Source organism: Nanorana parkeri, unplaced genomic scaffold (genome assembly GCF_000935625.1).
Source record: "Nanorana parkeri isolate BGI_ZX_2015 unplaced genomic scaffold, ASM93562v1 scaffold3232, whole genome shotgun sequence".
Lineage (NCBI taxonomy): Eukaryota > Metazoa > Chordata > Amphibia > Anura > Dicroglossidae > Nanorana > Nanorana parkeri.
This window is the reverse complement of record NW_017309500.1, coordinates 19626-37908: the sequence shown is the minus strand read 5'-3', so window position 1 is coordinate 37908 and position 18283 is coordinate 19626. Positions and strand designations below refer to the sequence as shown.

At 42.8% G+C, this 18283-nt stretch overlaps 1 protein-coding gene across 1 annotated transcript in view; it reads right to left on the bottom strand.

Annotated features, from left to right (window-relative positions):
- The window catches only part of LOC108802946 (Fc receptor-like protein 3), a gene marked incomplete at its 3' end in the record, with an annotated part of 42936 nt that extends 24706 nt beyond the window's left edge, over positions 1–18230 (bottom strand). The window contains exons 1-4 of the mRNA XM_018574789.1: positions 18170–18230; positions 16527–16808; positions 14914–15063; positions 12766–12834 (exon numbers count right to left, since the gene is read on the bottom strand). Coding sequence (XP_018430291.1) covers positions 12766–12834; positions 14914–15063; positions 16527–16808; positions 18170–18230 — 562 coding nt within the window. The remainder of the gene's footprint in view (positions 1–12765; positions 12835–14913; positions 15064–16526; positions 16809–18169) is intronic.
- Between the last annotated feature and the right edge of the window lie 53 nt (positions 18231–18283).

Genomic DNA, 18283 nt, shown 5'->3' with positions numbered 1-18283 from the left:
TATGATCTACACACTGTATTAAAACATGTCACATGTATTCTTATAATTCCCCCAGTCTTAAATAACTGATGCATTCTTGGTGCACCCCGATAACACTTGGGGGCTGATTTATGCTCTGCCCACAGTATAGCTGGGCAAATGCTGTTTGCACAGATAGAAATTTATAAATCAGCCTCATGATGTAGAAAAACTTGGAAACCCATTGGACCCCTCTATTTATCCATCATATCCCCCTTATCCTGCCCCTTGTTTTATGGTTCATGTAGCACCCCCATTGGACGCCACTATGTATCCATCATATCTCCCTTATCCAGCCCTTGTTTTGTGGTCCATGTAGCACATCCATTGGACCCCTCTATGTATTCATCATACCCCTCTTATCCAGCCCCTTGTTTTATGGTCCATGTGGAACCCCCATTGGACCCCCTCTATGTATTCATCATACCCCCCTTATCCAGCCCCTTGTTTTATGGTCCATGAGGCACCTCCATCGGACCCCTCTATGTATCCATCATATCCCCCTTCTTCAGCTCTTGTTTTATGGTCCATGTAGCACCCCCATTGGACCCCTTAATGTATTCATCATATCCCCCTTATCCAACTCCTTGTTTTATGGTCCATGTAGCACCCCCCCCATTGGTCCCCTTAATGTATTCATCATATCCCCCTTATCCAGCCCCTTGTTTTATTGTTCATGTAACACACCCCTATGGACCCCTTAATGTATTCATCATATCCCCCTTATCCAGCCACCTCTCCTTTATAAAGCTTCAGTCAGTTAGCCATCAGACTCTTAGCTATGTAGCCACCAGACCCCTCTCTACATGACCGGATCCCTCATTTAGCTCCCTCTTGGAGTATTTAGACACCCCCACGCCCCATCCCTTATTAGTTATACAAGGCAAGAAGTGAAGATACAAGACTTGAGGGTACTGGGAAAGCAGAAAACAATATTTGAACAACATGATACATAGGGAAATAAATCTGGGACATCTGCCCCCTGTACCCAGCCCTAGTAATGACTGTTAATTACCTTTTTCTTGCTGGAGAGATGTCAGTAATGTTTGATGATAGAACATAACTGCTCAAAGTCACATTTGTGGTCATATATAAATAAATTGGCACCTTCCGGGCTCCGTGACAAGCCCACGGTCACTTCTTACCATCTACATAAATAACACAGCACCAGTCACTAAATGCTTTGCTCAGATGCCTTTTGTAGCTGTTTTTGTGAGATGGGTAATCTCAGCACTTCAATCCAACATCAGATTATGCTAAAGAAATGTAGCCAGGGCCAGATTTACTCTCTCTGCTGCCTAAAGGTCAGGTTCCTGAATGCGCCCCCCCCCCCTCCCCCGACAGGAGAATGGCAGACCTGCAGCCTGCATACACCCGCCCAGCGCCCGGAACTGCATGCCCCGGGCATCGGGAAATAGGAATTCCACACCCCTGCTGCCCTTCTACTCCCTGCTGCCCAAGGCTGGGCCTTGGTTGGCCTTGTGGGAAATCCAGCCCTGAATGTAGCACAATGCATTTCTGATAAATATGGCACAGCTCGTGAGAAAATGTCATCATACTTGGACCAGAATAGAGATTTTAACTGTAAGTAAGTTTTTGCTTATAGCCTTCTACAGAATTTGTTTAATACTATTGTCCCCTGGAGCCCAACCTGTAACCTTGGGGCCACATGCAGCCCTTAGATAATGTTGTATGGCACTTGGACTCCAAAAGTCTGTAGTGCAGTGACCTGTACTAACCGTGTGTAACATGTCTCCATGCCCTCGTTGTCTTCTGTAGTATGTCTCCAACCAAATCTGTAGCATGTCCCCTGTTGATGGCCATCATTCCCTCTAGTATTTATGCAGTCTCTGACAGTCCTCTCCACCATTACATGTACTGGACACCATGTGCAGCCCATTGGTGATGTCACAGACCAAAGTTGAGGTCCCCTATACCTATTAAGATGACTACCTCTGCTAGTCCAGAAGACTACCTTCCGCAAGGTATACCATCGCACATGGAAGATACACTTTGCTTGGTGCAGAGCCAAAAAATGTCATCAGCTTTGATTGGAAACTCAAAGAATTTGCTCTGAAAGTCAGATAATAAAACTCTTTGTACTTACACAGTAAAGTGATGATAATGAAGGTGGACATGGTGACCAGGACCAGTGAGCTCTGGCTGTCTTTCTGTGAAGCAAAAGCTATGACCCTCTTCTCACTTCCTGGGTTTGATTTATAGATATTTTGCAAAAGTTAAAATAAACGTTATGAGGAAGTAGAAGGAGGAATAATCTTTAATAATCAATCAGATCTCTCAGCTAAGAGTACATACGTATGATAGTCCATATAAAACGGATGCTGCATTCAAGGGTGGACCCTGCTGGGTGTATACCTGTGATTTCTGGCCTAGATTGCATAATACTGAACTTTTTTGCAGTTCAGTATTAGTTTTATTACCTCTTCATCAGGAAATGGATTTCAGAACAATCGCAATGGATAGTGATCCCAAGAAACACCATGCAGACAGCCCTTCAAGGTGGAAGTACCCAGGGCCGGCCTTTGGGCAGCAGGGAGTAGAAGGGCAGCAGGGGCACTTGTATGCAGCCTGCAGGTCTGCCATTCTCCGTTGGGGGGATAGCGGGGGGTGGCAGGTAGGGAGGCACACTGAGGAACCTGGCCTTGGGGCAGCAGATAAAGTAAATCCGGCCCTGGAGGTACGGCTCATGATAACATTTGTCAGGACTGCACTTTGTGTTAAATGGAAATTTAATGTTTAACATTTTCTGGTAGAAGAAGGGGTCATTTAGGTTTGGGCTGATGTAACACTGTCACTTTAAATGACTAGTAACAATCCATTTTCTATAAACGGTCACAGGAACAGACGGTGACAGGTACTCTTATAGGAGGACTAAGGAACATAGTCACAATGGTATATTGGCCACAGCTCTGGTTTTAGCAAGCACTGTCAGTTTTTGTGGCCTTTCTATCTGATGCTGCTACTTGAGTAACTGTATAGACTTAGGCTCCTAAGCAGCATTGACATCCCCTTCCCCTACACTTTATATATTGCTGACCTTGCAGCATCGGAACTCAATGAGCTCCATTTCCGACTAGAAAAAGGTGACAACACAAGAACACCACACCCCTAAACAGATGCACATTTAATAGCACACTATTGTGATGCCCCATCTCATGTATGTTACTCATTGACAGAGCCAAAGCCCTACCAAACATTATGGCTTGTAGGAAAAGAACGGTGGGATTGTGCACTCTGGAGTGCTCAGAGCACCTAGGCACCAGCACTGACCACAAATTTGAGGGCATGCATAAAAGAAGAGATAAATTAGAACTCCAGTCCAAAAAGATACTATGACATCTCTTGACAAAAGTTGGGACACAGTGAAGAGCTCCCCACAGGGTCTTGTATATTTCAGGGGTAAGGGCTTCAGAGGAAGGATTTTCCTTGTTTCTCAGGTCCCTGTAAACCACGCATACAGGAATTGATCTGCACCTCCTGTATAGTCTGTTAAATTTAGAACTCTACTTTGGGAATGAGATCCTCTGGTAATGATTGTGGCCGTTGGATGGAGCTCAGAAGTCAGGTTTCATCTGAGGGGTTCCAGAGAGATATAAGAAACCAACCATAAATTATTGAACACCTAAACATGAAATGTGGGGGAAATTACCTTTCTTGATGATACTATCACATCACTTGTCCTACGGAGGGTCCCACTGAAGACCTCCTCACAGGGTTCTTGTATATTTCAGGGGTAAGAGCTCCAGGGAAAAGAGTGTCCTCATGTCTCGGGTCCCAACCATAATATATTCAACACCTAAACATCAAATGTGGGTGAAATTATCTTTTTTTGACCAATTTAAATTATACTATGACAATCTTGACATACGGTGGGACCCAGTGAAGACCTCCCTACAGGGTTCTTCAGGTGTAAGGGCTCTAGGGGAATGGTTTTCCCCATGTCTTGGGTCCCACTAAACCTCGCATACAGGAATTCCACAACATCCCCATATAGACTGTTAGTTAAAATTTGAACTCCACTTTGGGAATGAGATTCTCAGGTAATGATTGTGGCAGCTGGACAAGGCTCAGAAGTCGGGTTTTATCTCAGGGGTTCCAGAGAAATATATTGTAAGAAACCAAACATAATATATTCAACACCTAAACATTAAATGTGGGTGAAAAGACCTTCCTTGACCAATGTGAATTTTCTCTGAGGGACCGAGCAGAACAGCCGAGCTGAATGCCGCTCGGCGGCATTCGGCTATTCACTCACTGCTGTTCGGGATCTTTAAGAATAGCCCGAACAGCAGTGAGAAGCCTGCCGGAGGTTCGGCTCAGCCGATCCAGATGTTGGATCGGCTGAGTCGAACTCCTTCTGCACTTCGGGTCGGCCGAACATGCTGAGCATGTTCGGCTGATCCGAAGCCACACGAAGCAAGCCGATGTACGGCTGATTTCAGCCGATATACGCCTGAAATCAGCCGTACCAGCCTGAAGTGAATAGCCGAACAGTGTTCGGCTCACTTCACTTCAGATCGGTCATTCACTCGGCTGCCTCGGCAGCTTCGTGAATAGACCCCTATGACATCTCTTGTCATAGGGTAGGACCCAGTGAAGATCATCTGGTAATGGTTGCAGCAGCTGGACAGAGCTGGAGTGAAGACCTTCCCGCAGGGTTCTTGTATACTTCAGGGGTAAGGGCTCCAGGGGAAGAATTTTCCTCATGTTTCTGGTCCCACTAACCACGCATACAAGAATTGCACTGCGCCCCCTGTATAGTCTGTTGCTTAAATGTAGAACTCTACTTTGGGAATGAGATCCTCTGATAATGATTGTGGCAATTGGATGGAACTGTGAAGTCGGGTTTCATCTCAGGGGCTCCAGGGAGAGAAAAGAAACCAACCATAATGAATTTAACACCTAAACTTTAAATGTGGGTGAAATTACCCTTTTTGACCATTGTAAATTATACTATGACATCTCTTATCATATGACGGGACCCAGTAGAGACCTCCTCACAGGGTTTTTGTATATTTCAGAGATAATGGCTCCAGGGGAAGGAGTGCCCTCATTGTTCGGATCCCAACCATGATATATTCAACACCTAAACATCAAATGTGGGTGAAATTACCTTATTTGACCAATGTGATTTATGCTATGACATCTCTTGTCATTCGGTGGGACCCATTGAAGACCTCCCCACAGGGTTCTTGTATATTTAAGGGTCAGGGCTCCAGGACAAGGAGTGTCCTCATTAGACATGTGTGATTCGTTTCGTTCCAAATCGAAATTCAGACGAATTTTCGGAAATTTGGACATTCGGATGTATCCGAATTACAGATATAACGAATGCAAACGAATCTGAATTCCAACATTTATTAGCAGTAGTTCGTTCGACCGTTCGTTTCGTTTTCGTTTCTTATTCGGTTCCTATTCGTTTTGTTTGTTCGTTGGAGCAAAGTGACATTAGATGAGAAAAACGTTCCCCCCTCAAATGTCACTTTGCTGCAACAAATGAACGAAACGAATAGGAAACAAAATGAACATTCGAACGAACTACCGCTAACGAATTTCGTCCGAATTCCGAATCCGAATTGACTTTCACACCCGAATCCTGAAAAAACTAAATAACACAAAATCCGAATCAAAACGAAACTAAAAAAATATTTTGCCAGTGCACATGTCTAGTCCTCATGCCTCGAGTCCCAGAAAGCCATGTATATAGGAATTTCACTGCATCCCCTGTAGAGTCTGTTAGTTACATTTAGAAATCTACTTTGGGATAGAGGTCCTCTGGTAATGATTTTGGTACTTGGATGGAGCTGGGAAGTCAGGTTTCATCTCAGGGGCTCCAGAGAGATGTAAGAAACCAACCATAACATATTCAACACCTAAACATAAAATGTGGGTGACATTACCTTTTTTGACCAATGTAAATTAAACTATGACATCTCTTGTCATATGGTGGGACCCAGTGAAGACCTCCTCACAGGGTTCTTGTATATTTCAGGGGTAAGGGCTCCAGGGGAAGGAGTGTCCTCATGTCTCGGATCCCAACCATAAAATATTCAACACCTAAGGATAAAATGTGGGTAAAATCACCTTTTCTGACCAATGTGAATCATACTATCACATCTCTAGTCATAGGGTGGGACCCATTGCAGACCTCCCCACAGGGTCTTGTATATGTAAGGGTCCGGGCCCCTGGAGAAGGAGTGTCCTCATGAATCGAGTCCCAGAAAACCACGCATACAGAAATTTCACATCATCCCCTGTATAGTCTGTTACAGACATTTAGAACTCTACTTTGGGCATGATATCCTCTGGTAATGGTTACGGCAGCTGGACGGAGCTGGAGTAAAGGCCTTCCTGCAGGGTTCTTGTATACTTCAGGGGTAAGGGCTCCAAGGGAAGAATTTTCCTCATGTCTCGGACCCCAGTAAACCAATTGAGCAGAGCTCGGAAGTCAGGTTTCATCTCAGGGGTTCCAGAGAGATATAAGAAACCAACCACAATATATTCAACACCAAATGTGGGTGGAATGACCTTTGAGCCACTTTCATGTTGGCTGAAGTGTAGGAAGCCTTAGGGCGTGTGTTGATAAACAACATGAGCAGAAAAACATCAAAATATTACTGAGCCACTCTGTGGGGGTGATTTACTAACCTAAACACACGCACGCACCAGGTGCGTGTGCATTTTTACACAGCAAAACTTATTTATTAACCAAACACGAGCAACGTGTCAAATTTTCACGCCGTTATGGCGCGTTTTTATGTATTTACGTATGTGCGCGTCATGTAGCATGCGCCATAGTCTACACGCCGCTCTAATAGCGGCATGCAAGTCTCTAAAAGCATATTTCCAGTAGTGCCATATATGGAAAAATCATGCACATGACGCATATATAATGCTGCTTCACAGTTTAGACAAAAATGGTTAGCTCATGCATTTACATTCCTGCATTCATCAACGCAAGCAACACAACATAGAGCTAATTTACACAACATCACCTTGCAATTCATGCAGGGCTTTGCACAACATACCTGCTGGGTGTGTACACACTACAAAGGTGTCTAGATTCCACCCATAGATCATGCTGGGAGGGAACACACTACAGAGGTGTATACTTGTTCGTGGCGTGTTTATAAGGTTAGTAAATCAACCCCTGTGTCTTTGATCTTATCGTAGTTTTTCTCAAGAATACAACTTTATTTCCTTCCTTTCATTCACTCTCGAATGTGTGAGCTTTAAGTGACCACTTCTGCTTTCTCAGTGGCGCACTGTGCTAATACCAAGCTTTTCTTTAATGTGCACGCGTAATTATTTGTAAATAAATGATGTAGTTCCTTTAAATCTAAATGGTCTTCCATTTTCACATGAAGATTCATTGAAGCCCTCAACTTCTTTGAAGTTCTTCCTCTTCTCTACCGCCGGTTGGGGAAGTAGGTGAAACATAGGGCATCCATATTATATTCTTCACTGTGTAATCTGAGGAAAGACACAGTGGGGGATATGTGATTTTACATAAAAATAAAAATTTGGGAAATGTTACAAATTCTAAGTAGAAATGAAGGACACTCTTCTCATTGGACAGCAGTGATGATGCTACATTACATTACCATCACCTTAGAACTTGCAGATTGCTGAATAATATTCATATTATTTGGATGGGGTATTATCAGTAATAATTGTCTTACAATGAAGAAGTGACACAGGAATCCACAAAACCTTACCAGCAGAGAAGTGTGTCACCTGCCGGGCTGTTTGATGTTTGAGAGGAACATACATCTCAAGATGAAAGCTAATGGCAGTGAGAGGCGGGTCAATGACTTATGGGGGGAGGAGTGAATGGTGAATGATGGATGTTAAATGAAGGTGGGTGCTGAAGCTTCAAAGGGTTATATTGTGGAGATGCAAGATTTCAGGGAATTCAGAGTAATCTGCTTCAGCACAGTAGACGACTCAGGTGTGTTTCACAACATGCAACAGTATATATATATATATATATGTGCGTCTTTAGAAGGCCATGCCTCCCTATTAAAATATTTTTTAAGTATGGATACATATGAATGTATGGCAAGGGATTCCCAGAGCACAATGGGCAATCTAAGGAGACGGCGCGACAGCAGCTGCCTGATTTAAAGCTTGCTTTGTCTGTATACACTGAGTGGCCAGATTATTATGACCACCTGACGTTTGTAGGCAAATTAGCTATAATTTGGCGCTGAAGTTGCTAGAGGGCCAGACCATTATAAATAGGGAAGCGGGTTGTTTACCAGGACAGTAGAAGTGATTTGTTTCTGAAGATACGGGGAAACAACGCGATTTAACAGCCTTTGAACGTGGGATGATTGTTGGCGCTCGGAGCCATGGAGCGAGTATCAGCAAAACAGCAGAATTCGTTAAATGTTCAAGAGCAGCTCATTGTTAAAGTGTTTAAAGACCGGACTGTCAGCCGAAAATAACATTTTTTTTACTAGAAGAGGAAAGTAGACAGGTAAAAATGCAAAAATAATAGGGGTGCGGAAATTAACGATTAATCTGTCGATTAATCGTTAATTTCTTTGATCGATCAAAATAATTTTGATCGATCAAAGTACTCACCTCTCTGCCGGCTTCCCGGTCTTCCATCGGAGATCCGGTGACGTCACGGACATCGACGTCACCGGACTCCTCTCACCCTCCACGAGTGGCTCTGTCGGCTAACGAAGGGAAGGGGGGAGGAGTCGGGTGATGTAGTTGTCCGTGATGGGTAACGAAGGGAAGGAGGGAGGAGTCCGTTGACGTCGATGTCCGTGACGTCACCGGACTCCTCCCCCTTCCCTTCGTTACCTGAACGGAATCACTTGGGCCTGTGAGTCTCCTGGTTACTTAAGTGCATCGGATGTGAAAACCAAAGAGAGAAATAAGAGGGCGCAAAACTAGGTCAGCTGACTGCCTGGACCGAACATATCACGGAAGGTGACGGTAACATCTACTTTTCTTTGCCATTTTCCATTGCAGAAAACTATCAATGTGCACACACATAAAATTCTTCTTTTTGAGCTTCCTTCTTTCATTGAAAAATGAATTCCAGGCATGTTTTATAAAAGTAAATCATTTATTTTACAGCCAAAAGAAAATTTGTAACATTTAAAAAAAAAAAAAAAGTCTCCTAATCTACAAAATGCTGGAATAAGGTGCCTGCTGCATTTCCTGATAAAATCATCTCTGGTCATAAAATGTTTGTATTATTTTGGATGGAGGGTTAGAACCTGGGGAGATTTCCCTTCACGTCCTGTCCCGGTGACGGGTGTCAGCCAGAAAAGGAAGTGAGGGGAAAATCTCCCCAACTGGGACACATTGAGAATTTAAAAGGTTCTAATCTTTCCTCACTCCATCTATCTTCAAAAAAACTAAAATATTTCATCTGGAGACTTTAATAAGAGCTTTGTATTAGATCTTCAGGATATGCCGACCACAAGATAATTTTGTAATGCCCTCCATGGTAAAGTGCCATATGGATGCTCCGTCTGGTCTGGGTCTCACATACATGATAAGATGTCTGGGTTCCTCACAGTAGCGTAGGTGACGGTCAAATTATCCTGGGAAGAATTGTGAAAGATTAGTAGGTGAAGACATTCTGACAACTCAGGATTACGGCCATAACGTTCTAGGACAGCGACGGTGAACCTATCGCGGGCCCTTCTCTGCTAGCACATCTATGGGTAATACTACCAATCTCAAATATAGTATAAAAAGTGCTTCATACTTACATTTCTTACTGTAGATCCTATAGAGACCGAAATACAAAAAAAAATTAAATAAATAATAATATTAATAATACTTTTGTCAAATGTTTATGTTCAGCAATGTAAAATTAACCACTTGCTGTCCGCTGCACTTTCTTACTATTTGCGCACACATGATAAAATATAACTTTTTGGCTAGAAAACAGCTTCAAATCCCCAAACAATGATATATGTTCTGAAAGCGGAGGCCCTGTAGAATAAAAAAATGTTAGTTGCAGTTTTTACGTCGCACGGTTTTTGCGCAAATGTTTATCAAACAAGTATTTTTAGGAAACAATAAACTAAATTAAAATTTAGTGCACAGAAACATAATATAATAGGAAATAAAATATGAAAGACGGGGTCACGCCGGGGTAAATAGATACCGAACATGTCAAGCTTTGAAAATTCTGTTCGCCCGTGAAGCCGCAGAAAAAGTCAATACCCAAAATGTCCCATAGGGAACACTTTAAATGCTTTTGCTGCTCATCAGTTTAGTGCTAACAGTGATTGATGGGCCTAGAATTATTGCTCGCACTCCAACGTTCGCGGCAATATGTAACAAGTATAGCGCAATTGTAATTTTCGCACGTAGGCGCACCGACGCGTGTTTTCGTGTTACTGTGCGTGCACGTAGGGGAGGGGGAGGGGGACTTAAACAAAACATTTTTGCTTTTTTTTATTTTTCTTATATGCTTTCAATTTTTTTAATTTTGAAACACTTTTTTTTTTACACTAACCCTATAGCTATCACATAGGGGGGGCTAACAAGCACCCTACGTAATAGCAGATAGGGTGTGACAGGTCCTCTTTATGGAGACATCAGGGGTCTTTAAGACCCATAATGTCACGTACGGACCCCAAGAACCTGGGGAAGCAGAGATCTGCTTTCCCAGCTTCTTCTCCTGGCTCTAGGAGCCGGAGACTGTGCACAGTGATACCGGAAGTGATGTAATACACATCACTTCCGGGTCCAGTGATCGCAGGAGAGATCTAAAACGATACCAAAAACACAGCTGCTGCAGCAGTCGTGTTCTTGTTTTAACCACTTCTGCGGGCCGCCGTTTATAGACGTATTGCGGCACGGAAGTGGTTAGGTTTATTATCAAAGAAAAACTAAACTCTGACCAAATAATACTTATTTTGTGGAGGATCACTAAGTTCACATTATTTCATTTGGAATTAAAATACAGTTTTTACAAAACTCTGTTCATGTTTATCTCTTCCTGTGCTGTGTACTTCCTGTAGGCTCTTTGTAGGTACTTCCTGTGCGTGCTCCAGCAGAATCTCATAGCTGCTATTTAGCAATACATACAGTATATTGTGGTTTTAGAATAAGGAACACTTTCTTTCGGTGCTATTGTCTTATAAAAATTGATTTCAATTTGCAGCAATTCATAGACAAAATATATCATTAAATTAAAACATGCACTTTTTTTTCTACTTTTATTAGTGTTAGGTTAAGAAAATATATTTAAAAGAAAAAAAAACAACAGAATCAAATTGTATGATAGTTAAGTGGAGAAGGGAAAGAATGAGTTAATTCTTCAATTTTAATGCAAAACTAGAAAAAAAAGGAGCAAAAAAAATGCAAAACTAAAAAAATAAGGAGCAAAAAAACTAAAATGAAAAAATAAAAATATTAATCAATATACATCTAGAAGGAAAAATAACAGCAGAATTAAATTGTATGATAGTTAAGTGGAGAAGGGAAAGAATGAGTTAATTCTTCAATTTTAATGCAAAACTAGAAAAAAAAGGAGCAAAAAAATGCAAAACTAAAAAAAGTTAGGAGCAATATAATTAAAATTAAAAAAGTTTAAATATTAATGAATAGAAATATAGAAAAAAAACAGGAGAAGGGAAATAATTAGTTGTTTTTTTTTCATGTTCAATTTTAATGCAAAACTAGAAAACAAAGGAGCAAAAAAATGCAAAACTTAAAAAAATTAGGCGCAATTCAATAAAAACGAAAACATTTTCAATATTAATAAAGAGAAATGTAGAATTAAAAAAAACAGCAGAATCAAATTGTATGATAGTTAAGTGGAGAAGGGAAAGAATCAGTTCATTTTTTTCAATGTTCAATTTTAATGCAAAACTAAAAAAATAAGGAGCATAAAAATGAAAAAAGTTTAAATATTAATGAATAGAAATATAGAAGAAGAAAAAAACAGCAGAATCAAATTGTATGATTGTTAAGTAGAGAAGGGAAAGAATTAGTACATTTTTTCAAATGCTCAATTTTAATGCAAAACTAAAAAAAATAAGGAGCAAATTATTAAAAATGAAAAAAGGTTAAATATTAATGATTAGAAATATAGTAATAAAAAAATCAGCAAAATCAAATTGCGTATTAGTTAAGAGGAAAAGGGAAATAATTAGTTAGTTAGGACTTATTAGAGTAAACTAAGGATCAATAATTGGGTACAAAAGAAAAAAAAAAACTTTTTTTATTTTGTACACTATTTTAATAATAAACTCTACTCGGAGTGTTTTTTTTATTTTTAATGCTTAAATTGTATGTGGCAATTACAGTATTAAACAAACGTCACCCTGTCACATTCAGACTGGAGTAGCATCTGAAGGCTAATGTTAGTGAAGCCTCCAGCCTGCAAGTGATCAATGTGTTGTATCTGATATAGGGGATCACATGACTGGAAACAACTTTGCTGGGTTCCTGATCCTTAGTGGGACCAGAGCTGCCATTGGCCGCCAGGATTGAAAGCCACCAGTGGCCAAGTGTCAGCTGGTGGCTCCCAAATGGAGGATATTTATTAACTTTTCCCCAGCACGGGGCATTGTACTGGAGAATGTTGCTATACAGACGGTAAGATTCATTTTAAATTAAATACATTTTTATTTTTATTTAAGATTAACATTAAAGATGACAGAAGTTTAAAACTCACATCGGTTAATTTTGGATAATTTTTGGCAAAAAACACTACGGCCACAAAATAGTTAAACTTACCTTTAGGCAAGTGGCTCAATTCGAGGTAGGTGTAGCAAACATCTTGTGGATCTGGGTTGGCATCGGTTACTGGGGGGGGGGGGGGAAGTCAAATAACATATTTTATTCAGCAAATGTAAAAAAAAAAGATAACAAGGTCATCAGATTAAAGTCCTCCAACGAGGGTCTTCCAACGAGGGTCCTCCTACGAGGGTCCTCCTACGAGGGTCCTCCTACGAGGCTCACTCATAAGTGATACAATGGAGGCCAGTAGGTTTGGTCAGCCCCTGGCTTCCGATAAGCTTTGATACTTTGATACTCCAAAAGTGAGATCCCCCCGGCCATAATTCCCGGCTTTGTTCCTGCTCCACGACTGTAAATAAAGCTGGAGGTGCATGGGCCTTTGTATGATCCGTGAAGCCCAACTCAAGTCTCTTTTCAGCTCTTTATAATCGTGTATGCCCCACATGTTATGATGTTGACTGGTTTGGTATGGAATGTTCTAAAAGAATCTTTTAGAGGGTTATTCATGACGGAGCCAAAGGATCCAGACGTAGCTTTGGCTGATCCTTTGGCTTGCTTCGGTTGCCGGAGCCCTTCGGTTCAGTCGAACAGAAGGGCTGCTGTGCGGGGTATTCACAATAGCCGGGCAGCTGAGCGCCTCAGCTGAGCCGAAACCATATGGTTCGGCCCCGGCTGAGCCGTATTCACAGCCGGACCTGACCGATCTCCACTCAGATGACAGCTGGGCGGATCCAGCTTTGATCTCACGGCTCACTCCGCCCAGTTGTAATGACAGATCAGCGTCTCCAGGTCATGACCTGGGGACGCTGATCTGTCATTAAACAATAACAACTGGGACGTCACAGCCGGCTCCGCCCAGTTGTTACTCATTGCCTGGGACCTGTTAGAAGACTCTGGCAGGTGCCGGGCCAATAGTAAACAGTTGGGCGGAGCTAGCGGTGATGTCACCGCTAGCTCTGCCTAATTGGGGTTTTTTTCCCCAGCATCTGTCAGATGCTTCATTATGAGGTGGGAATTCGTTGCGTGCGGTCAGGTTGGTGTGCATCATTTTTTACATTATTTTCTTTAAAATATTTTTCTTTTAATTTTTCTATTTTTAAAAAAATTTTAAATAATTTTTCAACATTTTATTTTATTTTCTCCTTCATTTAACTTTTTTCTATTCGGCTCGCTCCCTTAGAGGTACCGAGCAGAATAGCTCGGCGGCATTCGGCTATTCACTTACTGCCAGTTGGCCCCTAGGGGCAAAGGCAGCAAGCGAGCTGCTGGAGCTTCGGCTCAGCCGATCCAGATGTGTTGAACTCCTGCTGCACTTCGGCTCAGCCGAACATGCAGAGCATGTTCGCCTGCCTGAAGGCAGCCGATGTACAGCTTTCGGCTCACTTTACTTCGGCAGTTTTGTGAATAACCCCCTTATGCTCAGTGAAAATTCTGCTTCCTGCCCTCCCCCTCCAGTGCTCTGTGCTGGCAGAGCTAAGTAACAGCCTTATCCCTATGCAGACTTATATTGCAGAGACCAGATCTGTTACTGACTGCAGTGCGGTCAAACTCTGGTGCCTAATGGACCACACAATCACATTTAGACTTCCTGCTGTGTCAAGTAAATGGAAGATAAATCTACAGTGTATATCTTTCCACATCTATTTATATGACTTCAACTGGGTTTTAAGACTTATTTAACCCCCAACGTGTAATATATTGCAGCCTATCAGTTCTTAGATACGGTTGTTGCATCAACTTTGCCATTTTTCTGGCTGTTTTTACTTTATTTTCCCCTGGTGGTCCTGCTAGTAACACACTTCCTGTCCTCGGGTGGCAACGTTCAATCACTGTTCTGCATCTGTGGCAGCGTTGCCACCCTAGGCCAGTTTCCTGATTTGGACTACAAGCACATCCTGCTTTCTTCATCTCCATTACATAGGGGTGAGGAATTTGTACAGCTTCTAAGGAAGTTAACATGGTTTGTGATTCCGGTTCAGCTCACAGGAAGTAGTAAGGCGTTACATTTCTGTCAAGATCAACAGCTATTTTCTGTATGGAAATTGTTCTTGGCCTGATCTACAGACCGGGAAGTTGCAATATATGACGTTTTTGGGTTCATATTTACTTTAAGACATGACAGCACACCCATGATAACATTGTTACCCATTGTATCCGTCTCTTGGGGGGATGCTTGACTGGAAGCAGAAGATTCTTTTCTATTTCTACATCTCCAAATAATGACAGCAGAGAGGACAATGGCCAGAAGACCCCCAACTATGGCCACGGCAAGGATTGTCACAAAGAAAGCTCTGCCTGCAGGTAAAGAAAATACAATTACAATAAATATGGTTTAGGAGGAAAACACACAACATAGAAACATCGAGTGATGGGTAAGGATGTTGTATTCGCTAAGAAACACATAGACGTTCTATGTTTTCTATATAGTATGACTGAGACATGGACTTGCTATCCAGCAACCCTGGATTTTGCCAGCAGACATATAGTCTGTACTAAGGTTCTGTGGTCTGCTCAGCGGAAGACCCTAGAATAAGCCAGAGCAGACCCTGCAACTGCCATAGGGCCCAGAAGCATATGTAATATATGCTGGTAGTAGACCCATTGGGCAAATACATTGAGATGTTATATATACCGGTAGCACGGGAACCTATTTTGCATTGAAAGCAGTTAGTGTTTGTATCACTAAAGGAAATGCATTTGAGATGCAGGTTAGAGAGATGGGTGGGGGCTTTATTTTTTTTACTATTTGACACCATAATGCATTGTTACACCCATGACTTAGCATAGAAGATCTTCATATCTCATACACATCCAACTGCGGCCTACAAAGGCAATACTGAGCCATAAGAGATGGAGGCCACCCAATGCTATTGTTCCACTATGTGGTCTTTTACGTGTATGGATTGGCATTCTTCATTGTCTTAGAACTATTGTCCTAGATCTGTTCTTTACTGGAGTTCTTCCTTAAAGGATCGGTCTACCCAAAACTTAGATTTCTACCAGAGAGCTTCCTCTCCCTACCGGAGTCCCCAGCTGTACCAGCCAATGCTTCCTTGGTGGGTCACATCTTCTTCTGTATTGTCCAATATATACAATGTAAAACAAGACTCTTTGTCAGGAAGCCAGAGCCAGGATTCTTTCACGTGCACGCCGACGTGTTGTTTGAGTTCTTTGCGCTCTCTGGGCTATATAAGGCTGTGACTAACAAACCTCCTTTGCTGTCAGATTGTCAGCTTCCCTGTGTCCCTGTATCCTGCTCCTGAAGTGTTCCTGTTACCTTGACCCGGCTTGGCTTTGACCTTTCTGCTTCTCTTCAGTGATTTGACCCCCGGCTTGTTCCAGACCATCCTCCCGCCTCATCCTCTGTACCTCGCTGCCTGCACATTGATGACCTCGGCCTGTCCTGACTACCCTGCTATTCTTGTCTGCTGCTCCTGCTCATGGGATTCAGCTACTACTGGCACTCCTGCCCCTCTGTGCCCCTGAATGCTCTTGTACCCATTCAGGAGCCCCAAGACCAGAGAAGTGAGAGAGGCCGCCCTCGACATCTCAGACTCCCCCAAGGTACATGACACTCTTTATGGAGGCCACAGCACGTAGGTGTTGGTGACCTCAGGTGTGGACACATAAAGAAATATTTGAAGCTATCAGAAGACTCATCCCATGGAAACCCCCAAAACTGAAATGTTGGACTTTTTGGAGGGACTAACTCTTAATTAGAAGCGTGATAAAGACGGGACCAGCTTTGAAACACTTACTGTTTATCTGGATATAGAGCTCATTGCTCCTCTTCTTCACAGTGTCAGTCGCCGTCCTCACTTCACAAGTGTAATTCCCAGAATCCTCCAGCTGAGTTGATTGCTTTGTGTATGTATCAGATACACTGAAGTCCTGCACATTCTCTCCATCTCTGTAGAAGGTGAAGTACAGCTCTGTGCCGGCTCTGAGCGGATCCAGTTTGGTGTCACATGTCACTGCAATGTCATCTCCTTCTATTACCCAAAAAGAGGCCATTTTTATCTCCGGAGGAGAGAAGAGTTCTACAGGAGGAAATCACGACAATGATAAATTGCTGGATTCAGGTCGCTTGATTAAATCCTAATTTTTTGTTGTTGAGCAATTCACTTCCTGCAGTTACATCATCAAATGCAAGTAGGATAATTTTATCACATTACTCCCTGAAAAGAGATTCTGTGGAGCCACCAAATTCATAGAAGCCCAGAGGTGATCAGAGCCCGATACATGTATGGAGTACGGAAGGAAACCAGTATCACATAAACTAGTAACAAATACACAAGAATTTTGGAGATGGTGTTTCGGCTGGGAATTCAGTTCATAACCCCAGTGCTACAAAGTAAGACTAAGGGGGGAAAAAAAACAGTTGGAATAATTAAAGGGAACTTGCCATGAGAACAGTATGTACAGTAAGCTGCTATTGGTGAACATGTTACATAGTTACATAGTATTTGAGGTTGAATAAAGACATATGTCCATCAAGTCCAACCCATGATGTTGGAAAATACATTTGTCTTGTTTACATGCTTCACAATCTTTTGTCTACAACACTTTCTGTATGACCATCTGAGAACATTTGTGTAAGTGACGTTCGGATTCCTGATCTGATCATTGTTGCTCTGGAAAGTATAGATCATCAATGGCAACCTACATATATGAGTCATGACAGGTCTCTTTTAAGAGGTAGAGGAGTCTGACTCTGATTGTTAATCTCTAACACCACCAGCCGGATAATCTGATATTCTGGAACTTTCTTTGCTCATGATGTCATGCCATCTCATAATTGAAATTAAAGGAGAACTATGAGGCGACTGCTTTCCACTCACCTCATAGTTCTAGCCGACCTGTGACAATGAGACCCGTCACAGGTCGGCTCAGTAGATCGGGAGGTGAGCGAACACATACCGGCGTTCGCTCACTTCTCCATCCTGTCACGGCTCTCTGCCGTGACAGGGGAGGGACTGGATTCCCCTCTCCCCACTCTGATCCGCCAGCGCTGACTGGCGGAACGGACGGGGGAGGGGTCGGGTACAGCTGGCTCTGCCTCTAGATAGGCAGAGCCAGCTGTCACTCACGCAGCTGGGCGGTTCCAGACATCGATGTCGGGATCCGCTCCGGCTGCGGCGTCCCAGTATACCGCGAGCTGTAGCTCGCAGTATACTGAGCCTAGGGTAACGGGAGGACGCTAGTTTGTGTCCTCCCGTTACCCTAAGGAGAACTATGGGGAAAAGCCCGAACCCCATAGTTCTCCTTTAAGAGATCAGAGAGTTCTATGTTTTCTGCCCACACCAGAAAGTGTTGTCTCTTCCTCATCCATCTAATGATCACACAGCACCCCATTCTGATCTCCTCCTACTACAGTGACCCTTCCCCAGACCACCCGTACCATCTCCAGACCCCCGTACCATCCCCAGGTCCCCTGTACCATCCCCAGACCCCAGTACCATCTCCAGACCTCCGTACCATATCCAGACTCCCCTACTATCCCCAGATCCCCGTA